This window comes from Cololabis saira, chromosome 20 (assembly GCF_033807715.1).
Source record: "Cololabis saira isolate AMF1-May2022 chromosome 20, fColSai1.1, whole genome shotgun sequence".
Taxonomy (NCBI): Eukaryota; Metazoa; Chordata; class Actinopteri; order Beloniformes; family Belonidae; genus Cololabis; species Cololabis saira.
Genome location: NC_084606.1, coordinates 33,807,079 through 33,827,036, shown reverse-complemented (window position 1 = coordinate 33,827,036; position 19,958 = coordinate 33,807,079). Strand labels below are relative to the sequence as shown.

At 41.3% G+C, this 19,958-nt stretch overlaps 1 protein-coding gene across 1 annotated transcript; it reads left to right on the top strand.

The window, feature by feature from the left end:
- Positions 1 to 901: 901 nt before the first annotated feature.
- Positions 902 to 19,708, top strand: capgb (capping protein (actin filament), gelsolin-like b). The gene is made up of 9 exons (XM_061709557.1): positions 902 to 1,052; positions 9,741 to 9,934; positions 13,563 to 13,717; positions 14,223 to 14,381; positions 15,092 to 15,241; positions 15,362 to 15,448; positions 16,422 to 16,554; positions 19,029 to 19,120; positions 19,311 to 19,708. Exons 2-9 carry the CDS (start codon positions 9,742 to 9,744, stop codon positions 19,374 to 19,376), a joined length of 1,035 nt encoding a protein of 344 aa, XP_061565541.1. The 5' UTR covers positions 902 to 1,052; position 9,741; the 3' UTR covers positions 19,377 to 19,708.
- The last annotated feature ends 250 nt before the right edge of the window (positions 19,709 to 19,958 follow it).

Genomic DNA, 19,958 nt, shown 5'->3' with positions numbered 1-19,958 from the left:
TTCGGGCCCCTGTTAAGTATAATTAAGTAGAAAACCTAAGATGTGTGGATGCCAAGCATCAGGACGTTTGAAAGTAGCTCGCGGGTTGCTGTGATGCCAGTAAGCGTCATGTATTTGCATTAAGTGCAAACGTGTTACTTCTTGTTAAGGCTGGCATTAGGGAGGTTTCCTCCAGCGATGGCGTTGCTGCACGATCATGAGACAGAGCCCAACCTTTCACACTTCACAAAGGTCTTAACATGCATTTGCCAGTAATAAAGTTAAAAAAAAAGAAGAGAGATACTTAACAGGACCTGTGAAAATAGACATGTCATTCACTGCTCTCCGCCACATATACGTGCGTAAGAACAGGGCGAAGGCCGTGAAATATACACATTAGTCAGACATTCCTCCTGATTTCCTTTTTTTTTGCTCTTACTTCTGTGCAGATAGAGGTAAGAGGTGATTCCTAGTTGAGAAGAAATCCCTGAACCCCACCCTTTACGTGTGGAAGTCCTGACTCACAGGGTTTCCTACCTAATACAGAAACTGTGCAGGAGGTCACGCTGCCTGCAGTGACGTGTGTCGTATAGGAAGCTGGGAGCAGCCATGGATGACTAAAGCTGCGTGGGACTGGTTGCCATGGAGATATTTATTAACTGATGAGGTATAGTTGTTGAATCATGGGTTAAGTTTCTTTTATTGAGTGTCAAAGCCATAAAGAGACAAATATTTGTAGTTTGTATATTTCCATTGTTTTTTTTTCAATAAATCTTAATTTTTTTTCAAGTACTTTGTTTAATTATAACTTGAATATTATCTGGTTTAAAATACATGATTCACAACTTTTCTTTCCTTGAAGACTTGGTGCAGTTGGGTTTCCGTACTTTTTTTTTAGTTTAGTTTTTGTGGTAAAGTCACAGGGCTGGGCTAAGGGTGCCACAGAGCAAGGCAGGAAATATTTGGGTGTGTGGGTGTGCATTTGTGTGTTTAGGGACGTGTTTCTTCTTGCATCACTGCTTTCTTTCCCACCCTGAGACTGCTATCAGCCTACGACCAACTCCCTTTCCAAGGTAAGCCCTAACACTACTTTCCTTCCTTTTGCACTCTTATACATATGATCCCAGATTTTGTCGTGACTTTTCTTCCTTCGTCTTTTTTTACTTTTTCTCCCACTAACCCTTTTTTTGTTCCTACGCTTGCTCAGCACATTCCTTCTGCTGAAAGCGCCTGAACAATCTCCCTCTATAAGACAACGGTTCTTCAGTACCGTTCCAATCAGGCTCCGGTCTGTCTGGCAGGCATTCCTCTCACTGCCATGCTTCCTTATAATCAGCTGGAAAAAACCCTGTTTATTGGTTTGCAAATGTTTCATTTCCTACATATCACTGAGCCAGAAGCTGCTTCACGACTTCCTCTAAGCTAGGAAGCTTAGAGGAAGCTACAGCAGCAGCAGATGTGTAGTGTGTTCAGAACAGGAAGCTTCTGCTTCACATGGTCTTTTTGAACTCGTGGAAGTGTATTTTAGCATAAATATGACATTATATCCCTCTTTTGTTTCTTGTTCTTCTCATGTTCTTACCGTCTTACCCAGGCTCACACGCATATCATTTCTGCTCATCATCAATTTGATGGATTGATCTCAGGTCTCTGCGCGGCCGGATATTGTCTGCTCTCATATTTCTGTCTGCTCACCAAGCTCATTGACCCTGGCAGCGTATCAGTGCCCCCGTTTGCTCACCTTAACCCTCCTTGACACTGGTTTCTTCTCCATCTAACCAGACACCACTTCACCCTCCAATAATCAAGTTCAAGTGTTGTTCAAGTGACCCCTCTGGTGACTTTATTAAAAGCTCATCTTCAGACTCTGTGTTTATTTCATTTTAATCAGCGAACTCCAGAGATGAATGAGAATAATGACTAGATTAGTCTTCAGCATGTAAATCAGTAAAAAATAGGCTCCACATGAGAATATTCACCTATAATTCTCAAGCTAGTAATAAAACAGAGGCAATGGAGCATTTGTGGAAAACATAAAGCAGCATGGAAAACAAGATAGGTATACTATTATTAGTGTGTAATAGTTCTGAAGCCCACTTCATGACATTTTGACTTAAAGGAGCTTGAGGCAGGATTTATGAAAAAAATTCGTATATGTTTTAAGTTTTCTAGTAATAAGGTCAGATGAAGCGTTCCAAACCCAAAAGAATGAGCCCTCTAGTGTATCTCTCCGTTGCCTTGAACAGGCTGTGTGCTGCAAAATGTGCTGCAATTGTGGGTCCGAATTTCCCGCGCTGTCCTGCGGATGTGAGCTGCATGCACGTTCTCCCCGTTCTCCCGTGCCGGCTTCACTGTTGGCTGCAGTACCCCCGGCGCTAGAGAGTCTCATTTCTTAAAAGGAGCCTCATGCTCCTTTAAGAGCGAGCCCGGACAACGATGAGCCTCCTTGTAGAAGGGCCCATGAATGCCATATAATTTTACATCATTAAAGCCACTATAAGCTACTTCTGACTCCATGGCGGCATGTGGATCCGCTGAGTTGATAAGAGCCACTGGAAATACTTGGCTAATGAATGGGGACATAATACCACTCTGTCCCAGTAGAAGTGCATTTGTAGTTTCTTATTCTGATACATGGCCTATGTTCAAAATACCACACAGTGTACACTGTATTCTTAATAGCACAGTGTCTGAGGCCCCGTTTCCACGTAGCAAAAACGGTGGCGTTTTCATGCGTTTTGGCCGTTCGTTTACACGAAAACGAAGCTCAGTCACCAAAAATGATCATTTCTGAAAACTCCGGCCAAAGTGGAGATTTTCAAAAACTCTGTTTTCACGTTTGCTTGTAAACGGAGAGAAACGGAGATTTAAGCTTCAGAACGTCACATTATGCAACAGAAACGTCACCAGCATCATTTGTGCGACCTGTGTTTACAATTAGTTTGGCCACTGTCAATATTTTCTTGTATTTTACCTGTTTTATATTCTAAAGTCACACTTAAAAGTAACTCCACTTCTCTGTCACTCCAAACGAAAGACTCTCGCTCCGTCTTGGAAGTAACTGGCAGTCAAGGCTGATTTAGGCTACGCGGCTACGCGCACAGTACGTAGGCTACGCCGTCGATTTAACGCAGAACCATATTATTCAGGCTTCACATGTCATTTGTTGACGTTTTTTCCAGGATTCTGATTGGCTAGCATGACTTTATGCTTCCCGTTACACTGCCCCCTGCAGGTTTGGATGCTCATAGCACCTTAACAGCGTATTCATGCGGGTTCGTGTAAACAAGGGTATTTTTCAAAACGTAGAGGGGGAAATATCCGTTTTTGTAAATACCCGGCTATGTGGAAACGTGGCCTGAGTGTTGTCCCTCTGTGTAAGCGCCAATATGCAAAAAAGATGATGCAAACATTCTCCTTTGGGTGCTTCCCCCGAGTAACCACCAAGGCTTGTCTTTGACCACACATTCCAAATAAAATGACCCAGATTTGTCTTGTCGTCGTTACCTCTCCCCTCTTTGGTGAGATATTAACGTTGGTGCAATCTGCATTTTTTTTCTGAAGGCAGTTATTGAGCAGCTGCTGAAAGATTTGTATTACCACTGAGCAAATGACCCTGCACCTCTGGTAATTTGATATCAAAGTAAATGTTTTATCGGTTTATGGCCTCAGATAATCATTTCATGTCGGCTTCATTACAGGATGATTCACATTTCATAAATTATAGTGCAATTTAATTGTAAGATAGATAGTAACGCAATACCCGGTTTAGGGCTGAGCTACGTGAGAAAAGCTTCAAGCTTCAAAATAAAGTCCACAAATTGATATCAGTGTGTCTGTATTATTTTCGTGCCATCTGTGGGTAAACTGTAGCTCTTGGATAACTCTTGTAATGATATAGAGGACATTAAAGGAACTGCTTTCAGCCACACAATTGGATGGAGCGCTGGTTGACTGGAAGGAAGAGAGGGGCCATGACTTTCTGTTGAATATCTTCCATCAGGACCAGGTGCCAGTTCTGACATGGTGCCTTTTAAAAAAAACGGTCTGCAGGCTGAAATGTTGACATGTTATCATGTGTTGGTTTTTAGCAATGTACCTGCATTTGCTCATCTATTTAAATCAAATGGGTTGTGGATTTGTCGTAGCAGCCGCTCCCAAAGCCACGGTTGTCAGTAACGACCTGGGGCCTCATTTATAAAAGAGTGCGTAGGATTCATACTAAAAGTGTACGTGCGCTCAAAAGCCGAAAATGGCGTGCGCACAAAAAAATCCTGATTTATAAAACCGTGTGCACGCACATCTGCACGCAATGTTCGCTTTATAAATCACATTCCAGCAGGAAGGTTGCGCAGGTGAATTTGCCTCATATCCCGCCCTCTACACGCCCACTTCATACCATAAATGGGCAATGCAAAGTAGTTCATGACTGTATTTGCATATAAATGAGCCTGCTGATCATGCGCATCGCCACCTGCAGTCTGCTGGGCGTCAGGATGAATGAACGTGTCGAGCCACCGTGCCACTAAATTTCACGGAGACTGAGATCGAGATGTTGTGGATGAGGTGGAGGCAGGAAAACCACATTATTTGGTGGTCACAGTAGTGGCATCACTAACAAAAATAAAGTGAGTGGCAGCATGTTGTTGCTGCGCTAAACGCCTTTGTCGTGCCAAAAACTGATTGCCTGCCAGAATCTAATTTCTCCCCTGAAAATGGGTCTTTTTACCTGCCAAAAATTGATTGAAGGCCAAATACAGTTAATGAAAAGTTGTTTCTACCTAAATATGATTTGATCTCATTCTTGAGCTTCATAATCTGAAAATCTGACGTTTTAGCACTATCACTCAACGGGCTGCTGTGCGCGCTCCCACAGCCAGAAATCAGATTCTTGCCGCGGGAGCCACTTTTTGGCACGACACCGGCACGGCGTGTCCTGCACCGCAGCTGCAGAACCAGCAGCACCAGAGCGATCCAAGCGCATGGCGCAGCTGGAAGTGGCCGACTGACTGATGCTAAGCTTCAAACACAGAGGGACACGATCAGCGCTATTATATTATAAGTCTGATATGTGATGACATTAAAAGTATGACATGAATCTGGCTTCATTTCACCACCTCACCGCCTGCGTCACCAGTTCCCCATATCTTCAGACTGTTCGTGCGCTAGGATCAAAGTTTGCGTAAAGATACGCACATTTTCCCGCTAGTTTTTTTTTTTAAATCCCGACCTTTGCATAGAAGGTGGCGTGCGCATCTTTCAAGCCCTGTTTTGTGCGCACGCAAGCTTTATAAATGAGGCCCCTGCACTTTAATGGAGGTATGCCAATGTTGGCTGTTTGGCACCAAAGTCAAACATGTTCTATTAAATCATGAGTACACGCCTCTACATGAGGCACCTTGTCAGTGGAAGAGGCCAGATTTGAAAACAGTATTTGCTGTTTTTGTGCATAAAGTGAGTGGATCAGGGCAGAGTAGACGATGGAGGTCTTGAGTTATAGGAAACAGCTTTCATGGTAGTCATCGGCCCGGCGTTTAGCAGACGTCAGGCACCAGGAACCCAGCTTCACCCTCCACTGCACAGCGCCCTGTCCGCGGACCACAGGTAGGCTTTCATCACCGCGGCTCCAGTTTCCTCCTACATATAAACTAACCAGGCCAGTGAGCTCAAACACTCCTCCAAGGGCAGGCCTTTCAATATCTTACAACAACACACACACACACACTCCAGTGGGCCCGCAGAATGGAGCCGGACCCAGACAGCATGCCGGAGGTACCGGAGGAGATCTTACAGTTAAGTGGACTGTTTTCCTGTAATCTTGGAGCATCTTTTCCAAACACTGTAACCCTAACCTGGCAGCCCTGGCGTGCGCTGCCTGAGGCCTTCTCTCCATCTCTTTACTCTCCTATCTCCCGGCCGCTACGCCAACATACTGCATGCGTTCAAGTATTCACTTTACAGCACTATCGCCCTCTCTATCTCGTTTGTTTTGGTCCGCTGAGGGGGGAGCGGCTGCAGTGACATCTTGTTGTTTTCTGAGCTCATGCTGATAAGCGGCACTAATGCTCTCAGTAACTTTGCTGTTTTTCCTGAGGAGTTATTTTCTACCAGTACTGGCAGCTGGTTGGTTGTACGCTGTCTTTAGTTGTCTCCAGTCATCGTTATACGCTGAATATTAGTTTTCCAGTCCTCTCTAAATCACTTTTGTTTGACGCCTGTGGCTTTTTGAGAAACAAAACTTGAAAGATGAATTACCGGCTTACATAACGATTGATATCTAAGTAAAGAGTTTATTGCAAGTGTCACGACCTCAGTGAATCTGCACGGCTTATGTAGCTTATCTATAGAAAGGAAACATGAACGGTTTTATGGACTACGCCGCGATCGTGATGATAAGGTTTCAATTTTTATCGCACGCAGATAAAGCCTAGTGATTTTATCAGAAGAAGCAAAACTACAAATGTCTGTCTATCATTAAGCAACATTTCGTCTTGGATTTAGTGCTGAAGGCACTGGGTTTAAGTTCTTCAAAACGTTAAAAGTTTTGTCTTTTAAACTACATTTCTTAGTTTAATTTATGCGTTTGAGGACCAAGTTTCAAAAGCACCGGTTCACGGCAAAGATAATCTTTTACTGACAAAGTTCATCAGTTCATCTGTCCATTAACTTCCGTCTAGTAGGGTTTGAGTAACAAAGCCCAGACCTCCCTGTCCCTGTCCCCTCTCACCTCCTCCACGTCCTCCGGGAGGATGGCGAACTGTTGCCGAGGCGTTGCCGGGCCGGTCTCTCCAGCATGTCTTGGTTTCTGCCTCAGGGCCTTCTCCCTAATCACTTCCCAAGGAAGCCGTTCAGGATGTTTCCTGAGCAGATCCCCAAAGGAGATCTGCTCTACTGCTGCTCCACTCTTTCGCTGGGCGCAAAAAACAATTTCAGTAATTGAATTTCCAAGTTATTACAATCTATTTCAATCAAATACAATGTAATTGTAATAAACGATGTTACAATGAAGCTGAATCAGATAGGCACTGGCACTCTTTCTTTGTATAATAGACTCAAACAAAGAACTGCGGTTACATGTTGATCCGCAGGCAGGTGGAAGCAGCAGTGGGATGACCGGGGGGGCCGCAGGCCAGCACGCAGCTCCCGAAGCTCCGGCCTGCAAACATGCACAAAAGTGAAAAAAAAGGGGGCCAGCACAAGAAACTACAGGAACGATGGACAAAAATGATAGCTATGGGATACTTATAATAAATAAAAATGGAAATGGAGAAGAGAGGAAGGGAAGAGGAGAGGAAAAGAAGGGTGAGAGGCACCGCCCAGTGGATCATGTCGGTGCCCCCCTGCAGCATAGACCTATAGCAGCAAACATAGCATAAGCTATGTTTGAGACTAACTATTATAGTCTTGTTCTACAGCTGCAGCTATGAAACTGACTCTAACACACTAGAGTTTACACTAACTAGAGATTTACCAACACCAGCTAGAGGTTTACTAAACACTAACTATAGTCTTTACTAAACAGAAAGGTTTTAAGTTTCGTTTTAAACTTTGCAGCAGGAAGAACGTATTAAGAAAAGTAGCAGCATTTTTCTGATTTCTCTCTTTTTGTGTGACCAGTCCCACAAACTATAGCAAAACCTGCATTCACTGAACCTAAAAATGTTTAATTTCATGAACCTGTCATGTAATCTTTTGGGACGGCAAAGTGGGGCAGTGAGTAATAATGAAAGGCAGCTTGAAAAAACACAGACAGGAAGAAGCAGGCTTGTGGTTGGCGGGTACATTCTCGAACATCTGAAAATGTTATTTTATTTTTAATCTTTGTTTTCTGTTCGGAAGCGTGCTACAAGCGGCAGAAAGGGCGTCGTGCTTCTCTGGGTCTCAGCTCAGAGTTGGGATGCAGCTTGTTTTTAACCACACCTGCTTTTCTGCTGTTACACCTGTATCTGTTGTTAGCGTGACCTACCCGGTGTTGTGTTGCATAAAAGTGATGTAGCGGGCATTAAGCAGAAACTCAACCCCTCGTTTTGTGCCAATGGTGCTCATTATCGCCTTCCTTTACTCTGTGTCTGTTTTTTATTTTTTTTGGAACTTAATTTTTATTTAGTTTTCAACAACAATACACCACATACATTTTCTTCTTTCTTTTTTCTTTTTCAGCTGCATACCACATTTGTACACATTATACTTAAGTATTAAGCAAATAAATCAAGAGAAAACAACAACATAATTATTAACTCCAAAATATACGTATATATTAACAAACCCATGAATTAAAAAAAAATAATTGTAAAATCAATAATAATAATTGTCCACTCCAAGGTAGAACGGTGTGTATAGAAAAGCAGGCACCATATTTACTCTAGGAGAAATTGGCATGTGTATAAAATATGTTTATAGAGGGAATTCAGTAAGAATTAGGCAGGTGGGCCGAGCAACATTGGGTAATAAACCTCATTGTATTAATAAAGCCATGACAGGATCCACCGCTTAATAAAGGTGGATTTTTGGAGCCTTAATGAGTAAGTGATTTGCTCCATTTGATAGAGATCCCATACTTTTTGGATCCATATATTGTATGTGGGAGGGTCTGGTTTCATCTGATAGTTATGCACTTCAAGGCTGCAGTAAATAATATATTTAAAAGGTATTTCTTGGCCCTCCCTTCCAGGCTTTTGGGTATTACTCCCAGCAGTGCCACTGTAGGGTCTTGTGGAATATCCTGTTGAAAAAGTTCTTTGAGGGCATCAAATACCTCTCTCCAGAATACACCTAAAGGAGCATGGGGCTCCTTTTAAGAAATGAGACTCTCTAGCGCCACCCTTCACCACGACGGCCGTCGGGGGTACTGCAGCCAACAGTGAAGCCGGCACGGGAGAACGGGGAGAACGTGCATGCAGCGTCATGTGACGTCACATCCGCAGGACAGCGCGGGAAATTCGGGCCCAGAATTGCAGCACATTTTGCAGAACACAGCCTGTTCAAGGCAAAGGAGAGATACACTAGAGGAATCATTCTTTTGGGTTTGGAACGCTTCATCTGACATTATTACTAGAAAACTTAAAACGTATACTAATTTTGTTCATAAATCCTGCCTCAATCCTGCCTCATGCTCCTTTAATTTAGGACATAGCCAGAATATATGGGGGTGATTGGCAATGTGTGTCCCACAGTTCCTCCAGCACGAGCTGGGATGTGTCGGGCCCATTTTGGATATTATTTCTGGCGTTCTGAAGAATCTAGTGATTATTTTCCATTTAAATTCCCTCCATGTATTTGAATTTGTGAGCAGGTGTGCCTCAGTACACACCTCCTTCCAGGTGTCCTGTGATATGACCATGTTCGTTTCCGCTTCCCATCTCTGCTTAATCTGTAGGGAGTTGTGTAAATTCATCTCTGTCTCTCTTTTGAAAGAGTGGGGATAATTAAACAGCTTATCTACGTCTCCAGGGATCTACTTCTGATGACTGCATGTGTCTGTCACTGAGGGAAGTTGAGTAAAAATCATGTTCGACCCATTCAAAGTTTTACTTCTTCTTTCACTTCTATTTATTCCTCTGTCTGGAGCATCTGCTTCTAGACGCGTACAGTTATCCCTCATTTACGTGACCTGTTTGGGCCCAACTTCCCCTCGTGGGGTGGGAGGATTTGTGTGACTCAGACATCACATGAGGGTTTTCCATCGTGGAATAAAATCACCAGCTTTCACGTTCCCTTTATTCTTTCTCACCAGTTTGTTCTCCTCTCTTCTCTCCGTGCAGTATGCTCCCCTTCCAGGCAACACCGGGTCAGTTCGGCCCCGAGGTCCAGCAGCCGGGCCTGTGGGTGTGGCGGGTGGAGAAGATGAAGGCCGTGCGGCTGGATCGCTCCGAGCTGGGGGCTTTCTTTAACGGGGACTCCTACCTGGTGCTGGACAACCGTGGAGACCAGGGAGCCGACCTCCACATGTGGATAGGTGAGGGGCTTTTGTCGCTTGTTTGTGTCATGATCAATCAAAAGGATTATTAAGACCAGTACTGGGGTTGAGGGGGGATGAGGGGGGATGAGGGGGGATGGCATCCCTCCTGAAATAAAAACGGTCCAAATCATCCCCCCTGTAAAACTGCCATCCCCCCTTTCCATCCCTTATGTCATTTCATCAATGAATGTGGTTTTACTGCTATTTCAACATTTAGAGTCATTACCAGAAAAATAACACCAGAAAAACAACTTATTTGACAATTTTCACATGTTTTAAGTAAATTTTCACTTGAAATAAGTAGGAAAATCTGCCAGTGGGACAAGATTTATCTTCTTATTCTAGCAAAAAAATCTTGTTCCACTGGCAGATTTTTTCCACTTATTTCAAGTGAAAATCTACTTGAAAAAGGTGAAAATTGTTGTTTTTTCCAGTGATGAGTCTTGTTTTAAGTGTAATGAGATTTTCTTACTAAAATGAGACATTTTAACTAGAAATAAGACAAATATTCTTGTTAAGATTGTGAGTTTTTGCAGTGATCCATTTTACTTATCCTGTGAAGGACAGAGTCATATTGATAAGTTCAGAAAAGTGTTTTTTATTGTTGTGTTTTGATGTATTTGATGTAAGCCCAGTGGATATTTAAAGCTTACAGAAGGCTGCATTTAACTGCTGCTATGTCATTCCTGCAGTATTTCTGCAGGTGTTTTGGTCACTGCTATTATTTGTAATATATTATATTATTTCTAATCAGCACAAATTATCTGTCCCCATATGATCAAATCCACCATCCCCCCTGATTCTTTTTTTTTACAACTCGAGTACTGATTAAGACTATTTTGGGGATTAGCAGTCTGAATGAAAAGGCTCTTACATAAAAAAGTGTCACATGAGTCATGCAGTAAGCTGCAATGTCTGTTGGTTGGAGGCTGAATGTTTCTTTTTTTTCTGCCAGAATACAAACGGGGAATCATCTATATTTCAGGAAATAAAATAATACGATTAAAGCAGAGGTGATATGAGTCAAAACCTTTGGACCTGAACGTGGATGTTTCTATCATTTCTGTTTTACTCCAGTGCCGTGTGGTGCTGACTACACGCTTAACCCCGGCCAAGTGCTGCGGCTGAATAGCTAATAACGCCGCCAATAATGGTGATGACACGTGAGCCGCAGCGCTGACCCTCTGCAGCATTGTCACGAGGGAAGAGGGGGCATAGGGAGGGATGGAGTGGTGATGGGAGAGAGAAAGAAAGAGAGAGAGAAAGAAGTGCTTTTTTTCTTTTGAAAAGGTCCCATTAAAAATGCAGGAGGATTATTACGGTACTCAAATGTGGCCATTGTCTCCAGCATGTATCTGGTGCTTAGATAACACTAAGCTGCCTGTCACGGTTTGAGGAGCGCTCCTTTTGTCCGAGCGGTGAACCGTTCTCCTCCACTCGGCTCCAGGTGATGAACCCTGCGGGCTCTAGGTGCGTTTCCTGGTTTGCTTTTCATCCCTCGCTCTGAACTTGAGGGTTTTGCGGAGTATTTTTGTTGTTCCAAGGACTGCGCTTAGGGTGGCCACCTTTAAGAAATAGAATTAAGGAACGCCCCATTTCAGCAGCGCAGGCACCAAAAAAAGGGACATCCCCAAAACTTCTAAAATACATAGAAATGTATTTATTTTATATTAAAAAAACAAAATGCGTTGATTTAAAGTTTAAAGTGCTTTAATAGCATTGAACTTGCATAGCCTGTGCTCTTATGCTATGTATGTTCACATCAGCCCAGATGTATAATATACATACAGGTGAAGGTTGGAAAATTAGAATATGGTGTAAAAGTTAATCTATATTCAACTTAAAGGAGCATGAGGCAGGATTGAGGCAGGATTTATGAAAAAAATTCGCAAACGTTTTAAGTTTTCTAGTAATAATGTCAGATGAAGCGTTCCAAACCAAAAAGAATGAGCCCTCTAGTGTATCTCTCCGAGTTTCCCGCGCTGTCCTGCGGATGTGACGTCACATGACGCTGCATGCGCGTTCTCCCCGTTCTCCCGTGCCGGCTTCACTGTTGGCTGCAGTACCCCCGACGGCCGTCGTGGCGAAGGGTGGCGCTAGAGAGTCTCATTTCTTAAAAGGAGCCTCATGCTCCTTGAAAAGGTGAAACTCATATATTACATAGTCTCATTATATGCAAAGCAAGATATTTTAAGCCTTTATTTGTTATAATTTTGATGATTGAATTGTTTGATTTCATAAAACATTCAAATTTTTTTAGATTTTTTTATTTGGGGTTTTCATAAACTGTGAGCCATAATCACCAAAATTATAACAAATAAAGGCTTGAAATATCTCACTTTTCATGTAGTGGGAAATAATACATTTGTTTTGCAATGTATTCAAATTTTCCAACCTTCACCTGTATAGTATGGCATAAATAAATAAGAGCATAATATGTGTCTGTATTGGTTCAATACGGAACGCAACTTTTAATTCCCAATTATGGAAGAATTCCGTATTTCAAGGGACGGGTGGCAACCCTAACTGCGCTCCTCTGGACCTCTGATCTTATTCCCGGAGGTCGGCCGGAGTCTCTCTCTCCCAGCTCGGAGGTCAAAACTGCTCCGACGACCAAAGTCTCTTCCTTCAACCCTCGGTATTTCTCCAGCTTCTTGGGATTGCTGCATCTGTCTCTTCTGCTTTTCTTCTGTCGTCATCCACCACAGTTTCCGGGTGGTTACCCATCTGCAGTTTATCAGTTAGACTTTGGCTCTGCCTCTGGCGGATGTTTTTATTGAGGTGTAAAACACAACACCACCAACGTTGAAGCAGCCGCTCACAGGATGAGCTTAATGTTCACTGGATTGAATTAGTAAATATGTATCATAATTGTTTGAGGGCTATATGTGCAAAAACATCACTCATTTTAGTCACACGCTCTGGATATATTTTAAGAACAGCTGACAGGAGAAGGTTGGAGGTTGGCTGCTACTCTGATCGTTGGACGTTATTATAGTTGAGAATTACATTTATTTTAAAGTACCACAACACAGCAACATTACACTCATCGTAATAACTGGATCTATTTTAGACATTTTGTTATTAGTTCTGATTTACTTTGAAAGTGGACAAGTCCGACTTTCTGATTAGATTTCTTTGAATTAATTGGATGAATGAATTAATTTATTTATTTCGACATGTATATAAAAAATAAAAAGAAACAGTAACATCTTCATATGCACACAGGTTCGAAAAAGGAGTAGAAAGAAGTATACACTTTTTCCTAGTTCCTACCCCTTTATAACTCTATGAATTTACATTATTGCTATTACTATATCTACACAATATCCATATGAATATAGTCTATATAAATACTACTTAAACATGCCTATTACTACATAATTATCCATATAAGTAATCAACAAAATAGTAAATTAAAAATTGCATGTACATATGAGAACACATGCCAGCATCCAAGAGAAGAGAAAGAAGGAAAAAGACAAATAATAAAATAATTCTGGACACAATAAGGAAACACATCTAACACACACGTAGACAGGATAACAATGACTTGACTCAGTAAATCAGTGGATTTATTCTACTATTCTTTGTTCTCTGACCGTATTATTCTTCTCCGTTGCAGGGGAGAAGTCCTCTCGAGACGAGCAGGTAGCATGTGCCATGCTGGCCACGACGCTGGACAACTTTCTTGGCGGTGACCCCGTCCAGCACCGGCAGGTTCAGGGATTCGAGTCCCCGGAGTTCATGGAGCTTTTCCCCAGAGGGGTCAGCTACAAGGTGAGGGCTGTTTGAGACATTTACAGGGTTTACAGGAGGGAAAAAAGCAGACAGAAATGAGTAAAAGTAAGGCCCGAGAGCCAAAAAGTCAGAGAGGGACTAAGAATTTTGTGAAACCTCGTGGCGAAGGGGAAGATGGGAATGAAATAACCCACTTAGCACTTACTTGACATCCTCTTTATTGCATTTTTGTTCTTAATTCGTGGTTACAAAAATTAAGAGCCACATTTAAATATCGAAAGCCAATTTGTAAAGGTTATGTAATTCAGTTATGAGGTTTCCCGTCTATGTTTTTATGGCTGGATCGTATCAGCACCCATCATGTTATGACTTCAGTGACAAAGTGCACTCACCATGCTCTTTACAGCCATTTCGCTTTGTTCAAACATACAATAATGCAGAAGCCGAAATCACATTTAATAACAAAAAAAAGCCCAAAAACTTAAAATGAGAAGAAATAATGAAGACCAGAACAGTTTTGAGTGACGTCCTCCTCCCCTGGCAGGAAGGCGGAGTGGAGTCGGGCTTCAGGAGGCCTCAGGGCAGCGGGACGGTCCACAGGCTGTACCAGATCAAAGGGAAGCGCAACATCCGTGCCAAAGAGGTGGAACTGTCTTGGAAAAGCTTCAACAAAGGCGACTGCTTCATTCTTGACCTTGGGGAGGTGAGATAATTCACCTGAAATCCAGGTCAGGAGGGTTAGAGGATTGTGTTGGAGGTGATGGCCCACAGCACTGCAGAGTGACTTGTGACAGTTATTAGTTGTAGAGTTCAAGCAGATGTTGTCTCTAGACGCTTTCCAGAGATCAAGAACATGAACATAAACATAGGCATAAACCCCTGAGCAATTATTACATAAACAATGGCAGGTAAAAACTCCCATAGTGGGAGAAAAGCCTTAAGTCAAACAGTGGCAAGAAAAACTCCCCTTTAGGAGGAAAGAAACCTTGAGCAGGACCAGGCTCATAAGGGGGGAAGCTCCTGCCGAAGAAGATTCTAGAAGAGAATTGAAAGCTTTCAACATCCATATGAATATTAAAATCACCCACTATGATGAATTTATCTGTACTGATCAATAATCCAGAAAGGAAATCTGAAAATTCAGACAGAAACTCTAGGTAAGCACCAGCAGGGGGCCGGTACACTACCACTAACACAACTGGTTTCTCTGATTTCCAGCTCGGAAATTTCAGACTAAGCGTGAGGCTTTCAAATGTATTATAATTGCACTTAGGTTCAATATTTGTTTGGAGACTGGAGTTATAAATTGCTGCGACTCCTCCGCCTCGGCCCGTGTTTCTAGGAATGTGATGATTAACATCAGGTGTCTCTGCTGCTGGTTGAACTGATGCTGCTGACTTTGCTGCTCTGCAGACGATTGTGTCGTGGATCGGATCACAGGCCAACATCTTTGAGAAGCAGAAAGTGCGCGAGATCGCATCGCTAATCCGAGACACGGACAGACATGGCAAAGCCCGTATCGTGGACAGCACAGAGGGGGAAGAACCAGAAGAGATGCTCAAGGTAATAAGGATGTAAAATCAGGTCAATCAGATTGTGAGGGTTCAGGAGAAGGATACATTTCTATAATGAAATAATGTCAGAAAATGCTCAGATTTGGAAGCCTGTGGTGTTTCTGAGCAGGTCCTGGGACAGATGCCGGCGCTGGCAGAGAGCACGCCAGAGGAGGACAGCAAAGCTGACGCTTCCAACTCTGCCTCCCTCTACAAGGTCAATTCCACCCCAGAACTCGCCACTTCTACCAATATGTGTTGTTTTCTTTTCTCCTCCTACATGGAAAGCAAAGACTGTCTGTTTACGGCAGGGGTGTCAAATGTGAGGCCTGTGGGCCGCATGCGGCCCGAGAGATTTTCATGCGGCCCGCGAGAAGTTTCCAACACAAAAAACGAAATGTTAATTTACTAGAAAGGAAGGCATAAATAATTGCCATGAATAGCAGCATATCCGATAATATATTTCTTCTACAAATCCATCGTTATTCCACAAATAGAGCAGTTTTCGAAATTTTTTTAGTTTTCTAGAATGCATTTGACGATTTTATTTCTTTGTAGACGGTCGTTTATTTTTATTAACTGACTACTATTATATATTTTCGCAGGAAAAATATCACTGCTAAAAAAGATGATAGAAGATATTTATTCGGAGAGTTTCAGTTTTGAATACGAGGATAGTGACAAAGTAAAACAGTTAAAAGAGAAGTGCTGACTTTTTCGGCACTTTTTCGGGTCGTAAATATCCGCGCCAATTTTTAAAAATAAATACACTTAATTGTACTGGAAAAATCTCTTAAATCACAAAAAAACATACTTTTTTCTGTTTATCTTTGTAACTCACTCACTCATCTTCTCCCGCTTTATCTGTTACCGGGTCGCGGGGGCAGCAGGGTATCTTTGTAAAATGATATTAAAAGTATTTTACATAATTTGAAAAAAAACGAGAAATTTCAAGAAAAGATCCTGAAGAAATATATTTTACATAATTAGAGTGTAAACAAAGTGCATATTTTCTTTAAAATTAACTAAACTGATATTGGATTAGATAACAATAGTAAAAAAAAAGAATTAGAAAAAAATAATTTTGCACCGTTTTTGTTATTTTGAGCGTGTGGCCCGCGAGAAAAAAATTGGTCAAATCCGGCCCGCCAAGCAAAATGAGTTTGACACCCCTGGTTTACGCTCTGCAGGTCTCTGATGCGACAGGTTCCATGACGATGACCAAAGTGTCGGAGAAGAGCCCGTTTGCCAAGGAGCTGCTGGTCCGTGACGACTGCTTCATCCTGGACATCGGCGCAAATGGGAAAATCATTGTCTGGAAAGGTGAGGAGACATGATGTGGCCCTGAACCAGCAAACATGCTCCTCCTGGAATGCAGATTATACTGATGTGGTCTTTCAGTATCTGATTTAATTCAAATGTAATAACTTAATATCCAGTTTCAAATGAAGTTCTGTCTGAGATTTCTCTTTGATATGATGAGTAAAAGCATTTCTTCAAGCATGACATCATGATCTAAACTATTGACAGCTCCATTGTCCTCACAAAGAAGTAGACTATTTCAGGTTGCAGAATATCAGATTTTAAGCTGAGCTGTTATATGCAAAATGCCTTTGAAATGATACCTGAACTGATTTGAAAAGACAAAAATGGTTTCAGATTTGTTTTCTGTTCAGTGTAAATGATTTACAACACCTTGAGAGCAGAAATGCTGACTGGAGCCTCAAGCCTGGTCCAGTAGGCACGTTCTCACGCCAGGTATCTGCAGAGATACCTGAGATAAACGCCCTGTTTACAGTATATTGTGTTGTTCATCATTCTGATGGCATCTGCTTATCTGCATTTTATGGAGTTTATATTTTTCACATATTTTTGTATGTTTTTCTTTAGATAAGTGCACATTTGGGTAGTTAAAATAAATAAAATAAATAAATAAATGTAGATAAACCAGTGTTGCTAATAAAAATGTTTTAACTTAAAAAAACAGGAAGATTTATCATGTAAATTGAATATTTGAAATAAAAATACAAATGTAAAGTGCACCCATGACAACACATTGTATCTGATTACTTACTAAGGTATGCAATTCTATAATTTTTTTTTTAAATGATAAAGACAAAATACATAACTCCAAAGTCTACAACACAGCTTGTGTGAAAAACACAAATATATCTCCACGAGCAAAGGTCACTAATTACACCACTGTTGAAGGAAGAGGCAAAAAAGGCAAAAAAAATGTTTCCACAAACTTTAATGTAACTAGTAGACTCTTTAGAATTGTGGTCTGTTGACACCTAAAACCACAGGTGAGCTCATCGGGATACAGAGCATCAGTTTTATTTCATTTGATAAAAGTCTGTAGGGAGTAAGAACCCTACATGGCGGAGGCTCTAAATGATGATCTGATGTAGACTTTGCTCACTTTCATGTAACAAAGAAATATGGTGATGTCGATAGATTATTTAAAAGGATAATGACTCAAAGAGCACAATATGCAGCATGAAACAACGACAAGAATAAAGAAAGATGCAGGGTTTTAGACTGGCCTGCAATATTTAGTTGCCTAAATTTTAGTCTCAAGTCATGGAAAACTCAAACAAACTACCTATAGACAGGTGAAAGAAGCTTCTATGTTGCTTGAATAAATGTTTACAGATGTGGTAAAAATGTTATTAGTGAAAGGTGTTGGCTGTGGTAATGGGATGGTTTATACTTTTCTTTTTTCCCATCATTTATTTTACACATATCAGCCACATATCCACATTATCTGGTTTATTTGTTTTTATGTTTTTTTTTTAATATTGTCTCAGTCTTTCTGATAACAAATGTGTCTCGCGTCTTTAACTGTACTCAAAAAAGAGCCCGTCTTTGTCGTATCTCACTTTGGAAAGCTGTTTGTCCTTCAGCCTGGTCTAGATCAGGACTCGGCAACCCGTGGCTCCAGAGCCGCATGAGGCTCTATAGCGCCGCCCTAGTGGCTCCTGGAGCTTTTTCAAAAATGTTTGACCTTTTTTCTTCTTTTTTTTTCTTTTTCTTTTTTCTCTCTTTTTTTCTCCTTTTTTTCTCTTTTTTTCCTCTTTTTTCTTCTTTTTTTCCTTTTTTTCTTCCTTTTTACTTTCTTTTTTAATCTCAACATTTTTACTTTTTTCTCGAAATTTCCACTTTTTTTCTTGACATTTCCACTTTTTTCTCGAGATTGTACGTCAACATTAATCTTGACATTTCCACTTTTTTCTCGGCATTTCGACTTTTTTCTCGAAATTTTGACTTTTTTCTCAACATTTCGACTTTTTCTCGACATTTCGACTTTTTTCTCGAAGTGCATAATGAAAAAAATAATCTTCCCCCAGTTATAACTAATATAGAAACATGCAGCATGTGTTGTCTTCATTCTAAGGCTTATACAAGACTTTTCATTTTTTGCGGCTCCAGACACATTTGTTTTTTTAGGTTTTTTGGTCCAATATGGCTCTTTCTACATTTCTGGTTGCCGACTCCTGGTCTAGAGACTCAACACACCGAGTCACATTGGGCATTATGGCTCTTCATCGTTCATATTTTGGAGTCATGCACTGTGACAGGATGAAAGCTCACCCTTTACTTTTAAACTAACCATTTAATCCATGTAAATGGCATGAAAAGATTACGAATAAGCAACATGTTGTTGACACACATTGCCATGGGGTCAAGCTTGGAAAGGATCGCTTTCATCTGGGACTGCACTGTCCGTATATGTTAGACCATCTTTGAGAAATTCAAAATCTAACGAGCTAATAATGATTATAATCATCCATTAGGTAACGGAGCCAATGCTGAGGAGAAGAGGGTGGCTCTGCAGATGGCGGACAGTTTCATCGAACAAATGAACTATCCCAGAATGAAAACACAGGTCAGGCTTTATCATCTTGCTGAGATTAAAAACTACAAACCTCGTTATTTTTCTGTTTTGCAGAGAGGAAACACTCTCACATCACGTGAATGTCACGGTGATGGTTTTATCTCAATAAACTCAAAGTCATATATCATAGTCATAGTCATAACGCAACAAGCAGTAAAGCTCCGTGTTTGTTTTGCTGCAGGTGGAGATTCTGCCGCAGGGGAAGGAGACCATCATCTTCAAACAGTTCTTCAAGAACTGGAACTAAACATCTCACTGGAACCTCTGACGAATCCTACAACTCAGAACAAGCTGCACATCTGAAATAAAACTTAGCTTTTTATATGCGTTTACTGTTATTTATATGTTTGACAGTCAGCATGCAGACAGAGCGCGCTGCAGCTAGCTTTGGCTTTTGATAGAATCAGACATGCGATGCCACTTTTATAAACGCAGAATAGTTTTTTCCTGTGGTAAGACTGTAAAGATGTAAAGATCATTTCAAAAAGACCATCCAGTAGATATTTAACATTTTATATTTGCTTCATAGTGTCACAGATCTTCCTGCATAAGAAAAATAAATCTGAAACTGCTTGCTAATTGTGAAGTGGTTTTTGTTTTTTACGTGATTAAGCGTTACCAGGTGGTTTCCAGTTAACTCAGAGACGTGCTGACAGTCAAGACTCGTGTCTCCACCCACAGCGCTGTTTATGTAACCTTAGTTAAACTATGCCCTGCATGCAACCACGGCAGTTATTGCCAGCAATAAAAATCATCTCTGTCATTATAAAACTGACTGACAGTTTCCTGATACAGTTTTCAGGAAAAGAGTTCAATCAAGGTATCAAAT

What these genes read in the sequence shown, in the direction of transcription:
- capgb (XM_061709557.1), top strand. Translation starts at nt 9,742, where the DNA reads ATGCTCCCCTTCCAGGCAACACCGGGTCAGTTCGGCCCCGAGGTCCAG. An exon ending in CCAGAGGGGTCAGCTACAAG is followed by an intron (nt 13,718 to 14,222) that starts GTGAGGGCTGTT and finishes CTCCCCTGGCAG; the next exon opens with GAAGGCGGAGTGGAGTCGGG. An exon ending in ATCCCAGAATGAAAACACAG is followed by an intron (nt 19,121 to 19,310) that starts GTCAGGCTTTAT and finishes GTTTTGCTGCAG; the next exon opens with GTGGAGATTCTGCCGCAGGG.